This window comes from Bubalus bubalis, chromosome 2 (genome assembly GCF_019923935.1).
Source record: "Bubalus bubalis isolate 160015118507 breed Murrah chromosome 2, NDDB_SH_1, whole genome shotgun sequence".
NCBI classification, from domain to species: Eukaryota; Metazoa; Chordata; class Mammalia; order Artiodactyla; family Bovidae; genus Bubalus; species Bubalus bubalis.
In genome coordinates this window covers 181,847,437-181,861,649 of record NC_059158.1, presented here as the reverse complement: position 1 = coordinate 181,861,649, position 14,213 = coordinate 181,847,437, and the positions used below count along the sequence as shown (strand labels likewise).

Sequence of the window (14,213 nt, the reverse complement as noted above, 5' to 3'; positions counted from 1 at the left end):
CGATATTCTGAAGTCAGTGGGTCAAATGATTTGATTGGAGAAGATTCCTCTAGGAGAGTTCTAAGAGGAGGCTAGAAAGGGAGGTTGGAGCCTTGGGTACCAGGCTAAGGAATTTGAACTTAATGTCCTTTGAACTCTGGGAGGATGTGGTCAGAGGTAGTAGCACTGAGGTCTTTGAGTAAAGGATGTTTACCAAAAAACATGTTTTGGAAAAATCAACCTATCTGCTATTTAAAGGGGAAGTAAAGGAGTAAAGAGACTGGGATTGGAGAGATGATTTTTAGACTTTTTAGTAATTGAGTTTACTGGATCTTGATCAGAAGAAAAATGCTGTCAATATCAAAGTTGAATTTCTGTAGAAACAAGAGGTTTGGGTTTTGGGAATTTCCTGGCAGTCCAGTGGTTAGGACCCCACACTTTCACTGCCAGGGCCTGTGTTCGATCCCTGGCCAGGGAACTAAGATTCCACAAGCATGTGCAATGTGCCCCTTCCCCCCAACCAAAAAAATAAAAGTTTGGGTTTTTTTCTGTTTGAACTTACTTGGGAAAAAAGCTTTCTGTTCTGGGTTAAACATTGTTTGTAGATTTGTCAGTTTTTAATTATAACTTAATGTGGCATGTAGTTCCGTGTAGTTACTTGGGTAAATGTATTTTTCGTATTAAATATTGCTGTTTATATTTAAAATTCACCTAATTTATTTTCTTAAACATTTCCCATCTATTTTTACATTTGCTATACACTTCTGAATATATTTTAACAAACGATGGTTTTATTTGGTTTTCTAGAACCTTTTCTATCAAGATAAAAGTGGTTTGTTTTTGGGGGGGTCATAGCAACTCAGCCTGAACAGGTTGTCTCTGGCATTGCACGTTTGGTTATTAGTGGTGTCACGTAATAGTAGAGCTTTGATAAAATAGAGTGAACTCTCAGTTGGAGTTTACATACTGATTTAAAATAATTGCCCCTCTGTTAAAGTAGCTTTCTGTTGGAGAAAAGATTTCTTCCCCTCTTGAATCAATTGTTACCCTCTGTACCTTAGGTTATTCCTCAGTGAGGTTTTACTATGTTAACTAATTTGCTAGCACTTTGTTTTTTATTTTCGTACAAAAACATAATTTTTTTCCCCTTCACTGCTTTTCAGCAATTGAAATTTTCCAGGAAAATCTCACTAGTAGTTCCTGGATTTAAATTTTGTATTGGATTACTGTTTAGGGACTCTGGTTTGAGATTACTGTTTAGGAACTCTAACTCTTGAGGTTAGAGGTAGCTTAGTTGTATATAGCTTAAGACTTTTATTCCCCAAACCCAAACCCTTATATGGAAACGTATTCTAAAATAAAATGAAATTTAAAATATGTTATTAAGTTGCCTATCTTAAGATTTCTTCACAGTAATGAATTTCTCAATAGAAACATCAGAAGTATGTTTAAAATATATGTATGTGTGTGCATGTGTCTTTTGGGTACCATTTTTCCAGACTCAGTGCTACGCTAATACTCTATAATGAAACTCGAAGGCTTCCATTAACCATCGTTTAACTCTTTAAATCAATTTTGTTAGATATTGTTTGCTGGTCAGTGACTACTCTATAATATTCTGTTTTTTTAAATGACTGGGAAGAATCACTTTACCTCCTTGTTTAAGGATTCTGGTAAGAACAGGAATGAAAGTATTTCTCTTTATTGTACCTGATAATTTTGGATGTGTGTGGTGTATGTGTTTGAAAGAGATGTAAGCTATTAAGCAAATTATAAAACATTGAGATACGAGAGACTGGTATGACAGTTTTGTGTAGTTTTAATAATTTGAGGACCTTGATCTTGTAATAATCATGCTGTAGATTGAAAGTATATTTTAAAAATCACACAAAAGGAGATGTAACCTTAAGTAGTAAAAATACCCAAAAAACCCCACTAAATTTATAGAAAATATATCAAATGTATCTTTATGGGTTGACGAATTTAGCTTAAAACTGAGTGAAATTTGATCACAAGTAATAATATAATGAAAATATCCATATGACAAAAGATAGATGACCAAAAATTTGGTAAATTGCTTTATTTGGTTCAGCAAAAATCCAAAAGACAGAATCTTTTGGATCATGCTTTAGACCTTGATACAATTAAATTTGACCAGAGAAGAGCTGAAGATGGACCTTCCTTCAAAAGGAAAAATCAGTGATCAGTCCCAATATTTGTAAGTGGTCCCTATATTTTCATTCTTCTTTGTTTACAACATGCCCTGGCATCTTCTCTGTGAGGCAGTCACACTGATTGCAGTCAGTAAAAGTGCCGGATTCAGCAGCATGGATAGTTACGGTCAGAGTTCACGTGAATATTTCTGTTTTTCGTGCTGTAAGTGCTCTCTACTGGCTTATCCCAAGCTTCTCTCTGTCCATGCCTACAAATGCACAGCCCCCATACCCAGCAACAGACCCTCTTTTATAGATTTAATAGAAGTTGCTAGGAAATTCATTCCTGAAGAGTTATATATGTTGCCATTTTGGCCTGTAGTGTCAACTGAGTGCCTGAAATCATTTGATTTTTCTTATCATATGACGTGTGATGCATACATTTAGAAAACAGACCTAGGATTAATTTTCTTGCCTTTTTTTTTTTTTTTTGTATAGCATCATTTCAGTGTTCTGATTTGGAACTATGCTCCAGAATAACTTACTAGAGATCTGGGGGAAAATGTCACAGCCTGAAAAGGTAATCTAGATCAATTCATCCAAATTTTTATATTTTGAGAGATGACTAAAAATGGACCAACATGTATATTACTATCCACTACATGGTCCCCACTCTTAGATAATTTGTAGCTTGATATAAGATACAGCTGTATTATTGTCAATGGCAAAATACCCTTAAGTGTTACATTATAGAATAAGAATTTGGAGAGAGAGGCAGAAAGGGTGGAAAGGAAGGAAGTCTTCAGATTCTTCTTTACTTACTGGAAGAATTAAAAAACAAACAAAAAAAGAAACCCAACAAGGAAGGGGATTGGTAGTATAAAGGAGAAAAATTTATTACAGAGACATTTTCTACACAAAATAAGATTCCCTCAAATGTGCAACTGCTCATTCTCTGTATTTTACATACATTAATTGTAAAACTATAATGTTTTATTCCAGGCATGGTGCTAGATTCTGAGGGTTCAAGGCTGAAGACTAAGTCCTACAAAAAATTCACAGTCCAATTTAGGTTTATAGATATATTAATCGACAGTAATGAAGAAACAATACAGTAAAAGTGTATTCAAAGTTTGATGAGATCTCAGAAGTTGTTTTCAGATGTTTTTCCCAAAATTGGATTTTGGAAGTTGTACTTTAAACATGAAAGAATGAAATTAGGCTTTTATGAAGCAGTTTGAGAGCCTTGATTTTAACTGTTTACTGCTTTTGGCTGATAAGAACCTTTGAATGAGATGCTACCAAGTTATATTTGGTCTTTTAGAGATTGTGCCGCTTTTCTTAATGACTGATTTTATTTTATTATTTTGCTTTATTTTCTATTAATGCAAAACAGTAATTTGTTTAGTTGAACAACTTTATTTTTATAATCTCCTTGTATTCTTTTTGCTGCCATGGTTTATTTGGTGTGATCATGGATAATAGAAGAGCAGGATAGTTTGAGGATTTTGTCATCTGCAAAATGGGTCTTGATATGAGGATCAGATGAGAACATATGCACTCCACTTTTGTGTACAAACATCTTGAATTTATTAAACACAGAGTTGAACCAAGAATAAAGTGGATTGGTGGAGGTATTTTTATTGAAGTATAGGTGATTTACAATGTGTTAATTACTGCTGTGCAGCAAAGTGATTGAGTTATACGTACATATATATATATGTTTAGTTATATGTATATTCTTTATTTAGTATTCTTTTCCATTATGGTTTGTCACAGGATATTGAATATAGTTCTCTATGCTATACGGTAGGACCTTATTGTTTATCCATTCTGTATATAACAGCTTACATCTGCTAACCCCAAGCTCTCAGTCCATCCCGCCCTGAAACCCCATTCCCTTGGCAACCACTAAGGTTGCCACAGAAACCACATTGTTCTCAGTGTCTGCGATTCTGTTCCATAGGTAGGTTTGTGTTATAGTTTAGATTACACATATAAGTGATGGCATATGGCATTTGTCTTTCTGACTTGCTTCACTTAGTATGATAATCTCTAGTTGCATTGGATTGGCATTTTAATCAGGAGAAAATCAGGTGAGGTTATGGATTAGGTTGACATATATATTCTGTCACTTTTGGAAACTGGAAAGTGTTTAAGCCCATTTTCAGTAATGTGAATAGATCTTTCTTTGCAAGATAGATCATTCTTTAAGCTTTCATCTGTTAAATCATCAGAAGAATGGCAAGTCTTGACAATGTAAACCTATGTATCAACTATTGAGATATAACATGTTAAATTTTGCCATATTTGCTGATCACAGAGGTTTTAAACATTTGAAAGTAGGATTGTTTTTACTTTTGCTATTTTTTAGCATCTTCTGATATTTGAAGATAGAAGAGTACATATGATTAATTTATTTCTAAGAAGTTGTATGTTTTTCATAGTATCGTAGACTCAAATTATACTTCAGATGGAAGTATAATTTAATCTAATCATAACCCAGGAAGGTGCAGATAGCCAGAATTCTGAAAAACCTACCTGAGCAGGAAAAGGGGATTCTCCTATTGGGAAGTACATTCATGGTTATCAGTTATGTAAAGGTATAATGGTTCTTTTAATAGCAGGTCCAGAATAAAGTTCCATATTGGCCTTTTTAAAAGAGGTAAATAACTACAAAAATGAGCTTTGTTTTTAACTACTCACACATAGATTAAGCTTGGTAGTTGAGCAACATAGCATCCAAATTGTAGATTTTCCTTGCAACATTTTGAAAAGTAAACTACAAACCAAGATTTTGAAACAAAATAAGGAAAATCTGCTGTATGCAGTGTGGAGGGAAATAACATGTGAAGAACTCAGTTCTTGCAATTGGTTTCTAAAAGCTTTGCTTTCATCCCTAGCTTGTAGGGCTTTTACTTTCTTTTATGTAGGATCACTGCTGCTGAGCTTCTCAGTTGTGTCCCATGTTTAAGTTCTGGAGCAAATTTGTGCTACACCTTTTCTAGTGGTACAGTGAAAAAATTCCAGGCAGGCTCCTACCTCAGGCAGCAGTTTTCTTGCTTTTCAGACTTTAAGATTATCTATTCTTAGTTCATTAATTTAAATAACAGTATAACCCTAGAATTGCTGCTCTGATTGGAGATTTCGTTTTGGTTAATTTTGTTGGAGAGTATTGATCAGTGTTTTGTGTGTGATGTGTGTGTGTTAGTCGCTCAGTCATGTCCACCCCGACGGACTGTAGCCCACCAGGCTTCTCTGTCCATGGAATTCTCCAGGCAAGAATACTGGAGTGGATTGCCATTCCTTTCTCCATTGGTCATTGTTCAGTTCAGTTCAGTTCAGTCGCTCAGTCGTGTCCGACTCTTTGCGACCCCATGAATCACAGCGCGGCAGGCCTCCCTGTCCATCACCAACTCCCGAAGTTCACTTAAACTTGTGTCCATTGAGTCAGTGATGCCATCCAGCCATCTCATCCTCTGTCGTCCCCTTCTCCTCCTGCCCCCAATCCCTCCCAGCATCAGAGTCTTTTCCAATGAGTCAACTCTTCGCAGGAGGTGGCCAAAGTATTAGTTTCAGCTTCGGCATCAGTCCTTCCAAGAACACCCAGGACTGATCTCCTTTAGGATGGACTGGTTGGATCTCCTTGCAGTCCAAGGGACTCTGAAGAGTCTTCTCCAACACCACAGTTCAAAAGCATCAATTCTTCGGCGCTCAGCTTTCTTCACAGTCCAACTCTCACATCCATACATGACCACTGAAAAAAGGTGTTTTTAAATGCCTTTGATGTACTTCAAAAGAACCCCTGAGGCTCCTTTAGGCTAATTTAGATCTACCTTTCTGAGCCCTTACATTTCTTTCAGCTGCTATAGATCATTTATTCTTCTGCTGAAAATCATAGTAAAAAAGTTAGCAGAAAAGAGTATATACCATTTTTAAGCCACCTCTCACTAAAGCAAGGACAGAAAGGCAGCATGAAGTAGTTGGTGATGGTCACCAATAACTCAGTTTTTCCTCAATTTTTTTTTTTTTTTTTTTTTTTTGTCATTTACATGGACCAGTTCCTCTTGGAAACTGTGTCTTTCCTTATGAGATGAACATATAGCTGCTTCAGGCTCTTTTACCTCCATGCTAATTTGAAATTTCTTAGTCCCATTCTCACTTGTGAGCTCCAGTCTTTAATTTCCCACCATCTTTAGAGTGAAGTGAAGTCATTCAGTCGTATCCGACTCTTTGCGACCCCATGGACTGTAGCCTACCAGGCTCTTCCATCCATGGGATTTTCCAGGCAAGAGTACTGGAGTGGGATGCCATTTTCTTCTCCAGAAGATCTTCCCCACCCAGGGATTGAGCCTGGGTCTTCTGCATTGTAGACAGACGCTTTACTGTCTGAGCCCATTTAATTTTACTAAACTGTCTCCCAGATTTACTGTTTATACATTTTATTATTACTGAAGTCCATTCTCCTGAACTTTGGAAGCTTGCAGTCATCTTGAAATTCCCTTATCTCTTTCATCAAATCTCTTGAAAAGTCGTGTCTTCCTGTGCACAGTTTCTTCAACTTGTTATATGCCTCATCCATTTTTACTCTCTCCTTTTTAATTTTAGTGGATTTTGCTTCATATCCAAATTATTTCAGTAGTCTTTCTATTGAATCTCCTTCATCTAGATCACCTTTCCCCTCTGATCTATCTGGTACAAAGTGACCAGATTAGTTTAATTAAAATGTCACTTGTTTTATTGCTTTCTTGGTAAAAATCATACTGTTCTCCTGCATTACTAATAAGACCAAGTTTAAGCTTTGGCCCTGCAGGGGGTGCATTTTTGCCTATCCTGTGTGTTTCCCACTGCTCTTTGAGATCTTCTCCTTCATTAAGCAGCATGCTGTGTGTAGTTCTTTGCACATACCATATCTGTGCTTTTCTCCTTGCTTTTGTAAATGTTTCGGCCCATGCCAGTGGTTTCACTGCTCCCCCCACCCCCAGTCTCTCCAAATCTCTCTGGATTTGTTCAGAAAAGCTTCAATGATTCCCCCAAGTCTGTACTTGTTTCCTCTTAAAAAATAAAAGTTTCTGGGTATTTTTTCATCTTTCCTCAAGTAGATCATAAACTGTTTGAAAGTAGGCACTCAGGTCTTCCTGGGTAGTGTAGTTGTAAAGGATCTGCCTGCCAATGCAGGAGGCAGAAGAGACTCAGGTTAGATCCCTGGGTCAGGAATATCCCCTGGAGTAGGAAATGGCGACCCACTCCAGTATTCTTGCCTAGAAAATTCCATGGTCAGAGCAGCCTGGGAGGCTACAGTTCATGGCGTCACAAAGAGTTGGATGCAACTGAGTGTGCTTGTGCGCACGCGGGTGCACACACACACACACTATTCTACCTTTGATTTTGTGCATGGCAGTTTTTGTTTGGGTTTTCAGTAAACATTAAATTTGTGAGGTTATTAAGAAATTCAACTTGAGTGTTAATATAGTAGACACTTGTATATTCAAAGATGGTTTATTGAGATTTTTTTTTTCCTTTGCTAGTTTGATTGAAGTCAATCCTTGGCAGTCATTTTTATTCTGTAAATTTTGTAAAATTTTGATTAATTGATTTTCTGTTTAAAAACGATTGCTTCCTCTAAGATTTAGAAGTTTGTCAAAATGTTTATAAAAATTATCAATGTGTTTCCAAGAAACCAGTCAAAATATGATGAATATGTTGTTTAGTATGTTAATGGGAACAATAATCCAGTAATTCTCACTTCCATGCCTGGCTAAATGAAAATATTTGGAAGCAACAGACTTCCTCTGAAGATGTTGTAAGAGTATGAATTTTGAATTAAGAGTTTTGAATTAAGATGAGAGTTTGAATTAAGATGAAAAAATACTCAGTAGTGTGACTATAACTAAAATACCTCACTGTTTTTCAAGAATAACTTAACATATTTGCAGATTTACTAGAGGATGACTGAAAGACTGCTATGTAAAATAAACCAAAAAGATTTTCAACTTGGAGAAAATATGCACAAGTAAACTGTATTAAGAGTCTGTGCTTCAGACTTGAGGATTGTGTGTGTGTGTGTGTGTGTGTGTGTGTGTGTGTGTGTGGTGGAGGGAAGTGGGGTAAAAACAACAGGAAGTATTCTCACGCAGGAATGCCAAATTAAGTTAATATTTAAAAATTGGTTTGTATAATTCTGTCTTCTGTTTTGGATTTGAGCTCATGGAAAACAAAAACCATATTTGCCTGATGTTCCACGTCTTTGTACCACTGTAAGAAGAAAAGTTCTAGGCCCGAAAGACCCAAAGAACAAATGAATACAGCATTTTACGTGTTCTAGTCAGAGACACTACCTGGATGGAAAGTTAGCTGCAAACATTTTTCTGTGTGAAAGTGTTAGTCACTTAGTCATGTCCAACTCTTTGCGACCCCATGGGTTATAGACCACCAGGCTTCTCTGTCCATGGAATTCTCCAGGCAAGAATACTGGAGTGGGTTGCCATTTTCTTCTCTAGGGGAGCTTCCTGACCCAGGGATTGAACCTGGGTCCTCCTACTTTGCAGGCAGATTTTTTTTTTTACCATCTGAGCCACCAGGGAAGCCCCATTTTTGTGTGTATTTTCTTAATGAAATGATTAGTACTCTGTTAAAAAATAAAGGAAATTAATATGTAATTATAAAACTGTTTCTTATGCCAATTGTATTGCATGATTCTGTGCTTTAAATATTATAGCATTCTGGCAAAGTGAATCTGAGAGCTAGTAAAATGCAAAAAAAAAAAAAAAAAAAAAAAAGATGAAGAATCGGCCTAGAATACCACTAATAAAGATGGTGCTCTTTTCCACTGTCTTGGAGAAGTATTCACCATCACAGTGCTCAGGAGTGTATTGTGATTAGAGAGAAAACAGCAACCTTATCTTTACTTTCAAGCAGGTTATCAGTGTTTGTCAAGAAATATATTGTTCATTTACCTAATTTAAAGCACTTTTTGTTTTTCATCATTTCTTACATGTTTATATCACCTTCTGCTTGGTTTTCTCCTGTTTTTCTGCTTAAGTAATACCCCAGAGTTTCACTTCTTTTTTTTTTTTTTTTTTTGACTTCTGCTATAAGAGATACCTTTTAAAAATCTTTCCAGGATATTGAATATTTTCCTTGTTTCTCCTACAGTTTTTTTTTTTTAATCAAAGAACAGTCGCAAAAAAAAAAAAAGAAAGAAAACAGTGTCTTTATAAGAATTTTGTTAGTTCCTCTTCAAAACCAGAAGACAAAAAAGATTGCCTTACCTTGTTGACCTTCTGAGTATGTAAGTCAGGGGTAAGAACTCCATATTTCTATGAAGTACCATTGATAGAAAAAATTGGTCAATAAAGTACATAGCATGTTGTATGACATGTAGTGGGAGAAGAAGGAAAATCATAGAAATAGGATTAAAATAATTAATACTTAATGGCAGGCTTGAAGGTGTTTTTTGTTTTTACTTATTAAGAAGTGATCAGATGCCATCATGACAAGAGATGGTTATTTTCATTCTTTGTTAAGCCAGGAACATAATTTGCGAAAGAAGAGCTATATTATTATTTCTAATACCGAAATGTTCTTCTTGGAAATGATTTCATTGTTTTGAGCCCCTTTCCTCTCTTTTCTAAAATATAGTTTAATTTTCTGATCTAGTTTGGTTCTATTTTGGAACCAAACAAAATTATGACAATAATTTTTACTCAGAAACTTTCCAACCCTGAAAGTTTTTTAAATTAATTAATCTGTGTTTATTAAGAATGAACATTTTTTTACTTAAACTTTAAAATATTAAATGTAGAGCTTGCATTTTCAAGATAGGTTTACAGATTGGATTTCATAATTAGAGTTATCTCTTCATACGTATAAGCCCTTTTACAAAGGCTGTAAACAATAGATCACACACCTTGTAACTTGTCTGAGAAGCATAATCCTCTGGAACCTAAAGGACACTTTTCATGCAAGAGCAATGTAAAATAATTTTATAATGAGATTCTATTCTCCTTTCAGAGCAGATCATCTAGCAGCATATTATGACATGGTAAAAAATCATTTATGTCTGAATGCCTTCATACACTTAAAGATGAAAGTGTTATCACAGTCAGGATTGTTCTTACAGTAAGGGGGTAATGTTAGTTTTATTTTCCTGCTCTCTCAACTCAAATGATGGAATAATCAATCTGCTCTCTAGTTGAGATTCTTTTAAACTGTTTAATGAAGCTTGTCAAGTTTTAGATCTTTTGGGGATGGTGTCTCATATCTTCCAAAGATCACACTGTGGTTTTCCCATAGTGTATCAGGTGGCTGGAAGCTTAAGATGACCGTTACATCTGTCTTGGTGATTGACTTTGGAAGAGTCTTGAAGCTGATCTAACTTTCTCAGATTGAACTTTCAAGCTGTGATACTTTTCTTGAAGCTATTTGTACATTAATTAATACAGAAAATTTCTTAGCAGGCTTATTGTGTAGCTTGAGGTAGATGCTCCCCCACAATCTTCCCTGCTTCAGCCTTTCCCCTTGTGTCTCTCTACAGTACTTGGCATATAACCACAAGCTGTCTTATGTTGTGTTTTAAAGTTTTCTAAGGAAGCTCTGGCATGTTCCCATCTGGCACTGTGTAGTATGTATAGCGAATGAAACTTCTTGTGGAACTGAATCTTGTAGTTATTATCCTTTCTTTGAAGTCAAGGGGAGAATTTCTCATTAAAATTACATCTTTTGCTTGTTTTCTTATATATATGTGTGTGTGTATATATATATACTTTTTAGGTAGAAAGGTAAAGTTTAAGAGACATTGAGCGAATGCTGAATTGTTGCAACTCCAGATCCTAGAGCCCATACCACACCCACTCTCAGTCTAGCAATAAGTAGTAAGACATTTGGAAGCCCTTTTCCCCATCCAGTCTTGACTGTTAAGACTGACAGCAAGGATTTAGCAATGAGAAATACTACGTACTTTGTTCTGCTACCTTTCAACAAGAATCAGCATGCAAAGTTGACATTTCCTGACCAGAATTTGGAAGACTATAATGTGATTCCCTGGGCCTTGATTCCAGAAGAAAGAGCTCTCTGAATATGGGTTTACTAGTTGGTGGTGAAGTCATGAGTCACCAACTGTTAGGCCAGATATTATCCCAACTATATGTCCAGATATTATCTCAATTTATGGAGTAAGGTCCCTGAGTTCTCCTCTTTCCTTCCACAGGGCAAGCAGGAGGACTTCAAGACGACAGTTCTGGAGGGTATGGAGACGGCCAAGCATCAGGTGAGGGTGGCATTAGATGCTTGCCACTTAGCAAGAGCCGCCAAGTCAGGGATTGATGCTTGCTAGTGTCTTTGGCTGTGGTACCCACATTTTAGCCAGAAGCGCAAGGGAAGAACTATAAGCCACAGGATAGAGTAGTATAATAGAAAGTGTAGCCAGAACAAAGGCAAGCAAAATCTTTTGAAGTCCTCAGGCCGATCTCAGCCCTCCATTCTTCTTCATGTTTTTGAGGAGATGGCGGGTACTTTTCTCCCCAGCAGACTTTATAGTAACAGCAAGCATGATATAAAACATAGCTTAGGAATCATGGGACCTTTACACAGAACTATAACTTAATAATACACAGAGAGGGGAAGCCATAGACTGAAAAATAGGATGGAAAGGCATTCTAAGATTAGTCAAAGGAATTATGTGGGCAAGTGACTCTTTAGAAATGATTGTTAAGTGGTATTGGATACAGTTTTTTCAACTAACATTATTACATAATTAATTTTTCAGTTTTAAACATTTTGTTTCTCACATGAAAATTAATTTTTTAAAAAAGTCTGCTCAAAGTGCTCTTTATTTTCAGACCAAACTATGAGATTTTTAACTTCTAGGAAAAATTAAAGGGTTAAATGATTTATAGGGGCCCATTTGGAACAATTAAAGTTTGTTCCAGGAATCCAAAGTAGAGTTGTCTGGATTTCATCCTTTACCTCTTAAAGGATGTTATTGTATATGCCAGTGCTCAAAACTATTTTGCATGTACATTTTGATAGACTTGGAATAGGTATCACTTTTGGAGTTTGTCACTTTTCAACTCTTAAATCTACTTCAAAATTATTTATTACAATTTGTGTACAGCAGGTCCAGGGAATATTTGTATTTTACTCTCTTGGATCAAAGATACTTCAGTGGTAGTATCTAGGGGATCCAGAATGTTAGAAGTAGACTTCTTTAAATGCTGTCCAAAGAATTGAAGTTTGATAATCAGTACATGGTTGTCTTAGAGGAGTTAAAATTCTCATTTATCTGGCAGATAAATCTTCAACAATGCTTTTCGTCAAATGATGCATGATTGGATCTTCCATGGAACTGCCGAGGAGCAGGGATAGCTTTTAGAACTTTTAATCTTGAAGAAATAGAGTTTTCTTGTTGCTTTTTGTTTTTACATGAATAATTAATAAACTTATTCTTTCGCTTAAGAAAGTAAAAGCAGACTTCCATACAAAACTGGTGCTACTAATTTAATATTAGTAGAACGTGAGCTTTAGGTGTCCAGGAATGGTGGTGACTATTCTGAACCCGTCAAGGTCTCTTCAGATCTTCATCTTGTACAGCTTGTTCAGAAGCATGCATTTGTGATATGATCAGTCTGAGTTAGAAAAGTATGCTTATAAGTAATCAGTATTCTTCTCTTAACAAAACCATGTGACCCTCATGAGTATCTTGGGACCAGTATCATATCTTGACCTTAAAAAATCACATCAAGTTGGTATTTACATCCTAAACCTTAAAAGTTAGTGGGGAACTTGAGGTCATCTTACCTAGTTTTCTGCCTTCAAACATATGGTGTTTGTATCACCCCTGTTTTATCATTTAGGTCCTGAAACACAAAGTTAAATGACTTGGCCAGGAATATACCAGCAGTGGAGGAGTGAGAACCCAGGGGTCTTGTTTCTTATGCATATACTGTTCCTTACACTCTGCCTCATAGAATCATTTAAAGTGTGCATTTACCCTAAAAATTAAAAATCTAAAGCATAAGAAATGCTCTCCTTTTTCTTCCTTTTTCTGTCTTTTTATTCTTTTATTTTTAAGCTATTATTAGACTGGATATAGTGCATCAGGGCTTCCCTGATGGCTCAGACGGTAAAGAATATGCCTGCAGTGCAGGAGACCCAGGTTTGATCCCTGGGTCGGGAAAATCCCCTGGAGAAGGGCATGGCTACCCACTCCAGTATTCTTGCCTGGAGAATTCCGTGGTCACAGGAGCCTGGCGGGCTACGGTCCCTGGGGTTGAAGAGTCAAACCTGACTGACTAACGCTAACACGTGGTGCCTCCGCAGTTACTGATTTTAGGAAGTTTATATGTACTTCTTAGCAGGCTCTTGTTTCCATCCTTTAGCTAGAAATCTAGTTATAGGTAAATTTTATCTACTTTAATGAAGGTGGGAAAGCCAAGAAACTCTCATGGAGTTCTTCTTTTCTTTTCTGTTGTCATATCTCTGTTACTTTATTCAAGATGCTGCCTGTGTTCTAACAGAATTGGAGGGAAATGGTTTCATGGAATAGAGGTCCTAGAGCCTCACTTTCCCCCTCCCTTTTTCTGTCTAATTAATAGATCCGGAAAGGTCTAAGCCATTCCCTTAAATATGTAACTACTTTTACTTTGTTTTCAGAGAAAGTATGAGCCAGTCAGACCCTTAGACAGGGCAGTTAAGCTTTAGCATGACTGCATTTTGAAAGGTGATGCTGGAAATACCCTGTGTTGAAGTGGTAAGACAAACAGAGGGCAAGACTGGTATGTAGGCAACCTTGGGGCTTTTAAAAATGTCTTTGAAACATTCTGAATTTCCAGAATACCAGGCTCTGTTAAGTACACACAGACACCAAAGTATAAAACTATTCCAGAGCCAAGTGTAAATTACTTGTGAATTGTGTGTACTACTGATACTTTTAATAATGATGTTGTTAAAGACAATTGTATTCTGTAAGATTCTCCCCTTTAAAGGAGATAGTGGTCTGTTCATTTTGGAATATTTTTAAAAGAAAGAATGTTTTGATTTAGTGTCTGAGCAGTTTAATTTCCAAATTTTTTGTTTCTTTGG

The 14,213-nt window shown here is 36.3% G+C and overlaps 1 protein-coding gene across 2 annotated transcripts in view; it reads left to right on the top strand.

Annotated features, from left to right (window-relative positions):
• Positions 1–14,213, top strand: part of KDM1A (lysine demethylase 1A) — a 66,090-nt gene that overhangs the window by 14,197 nt on the left and 37,680 nt on the right. Inside the window, exon 3 of one of the 2 annotated variants that reach the window (XM_006056545.4) lies at positions 11,341–11,400. The exons of the other annotated variant lie outside the window; for it this stretch is intronic. Coding sequence (XP_006056607.4) covers positions 11,341–11,400 — 60 coding nt within the window. The remainder of the gene's footprint in view (positions 1–11,340; positions 11,401–14,213) is intronic. 2 annotated transcript variants of the gene reach the window in all.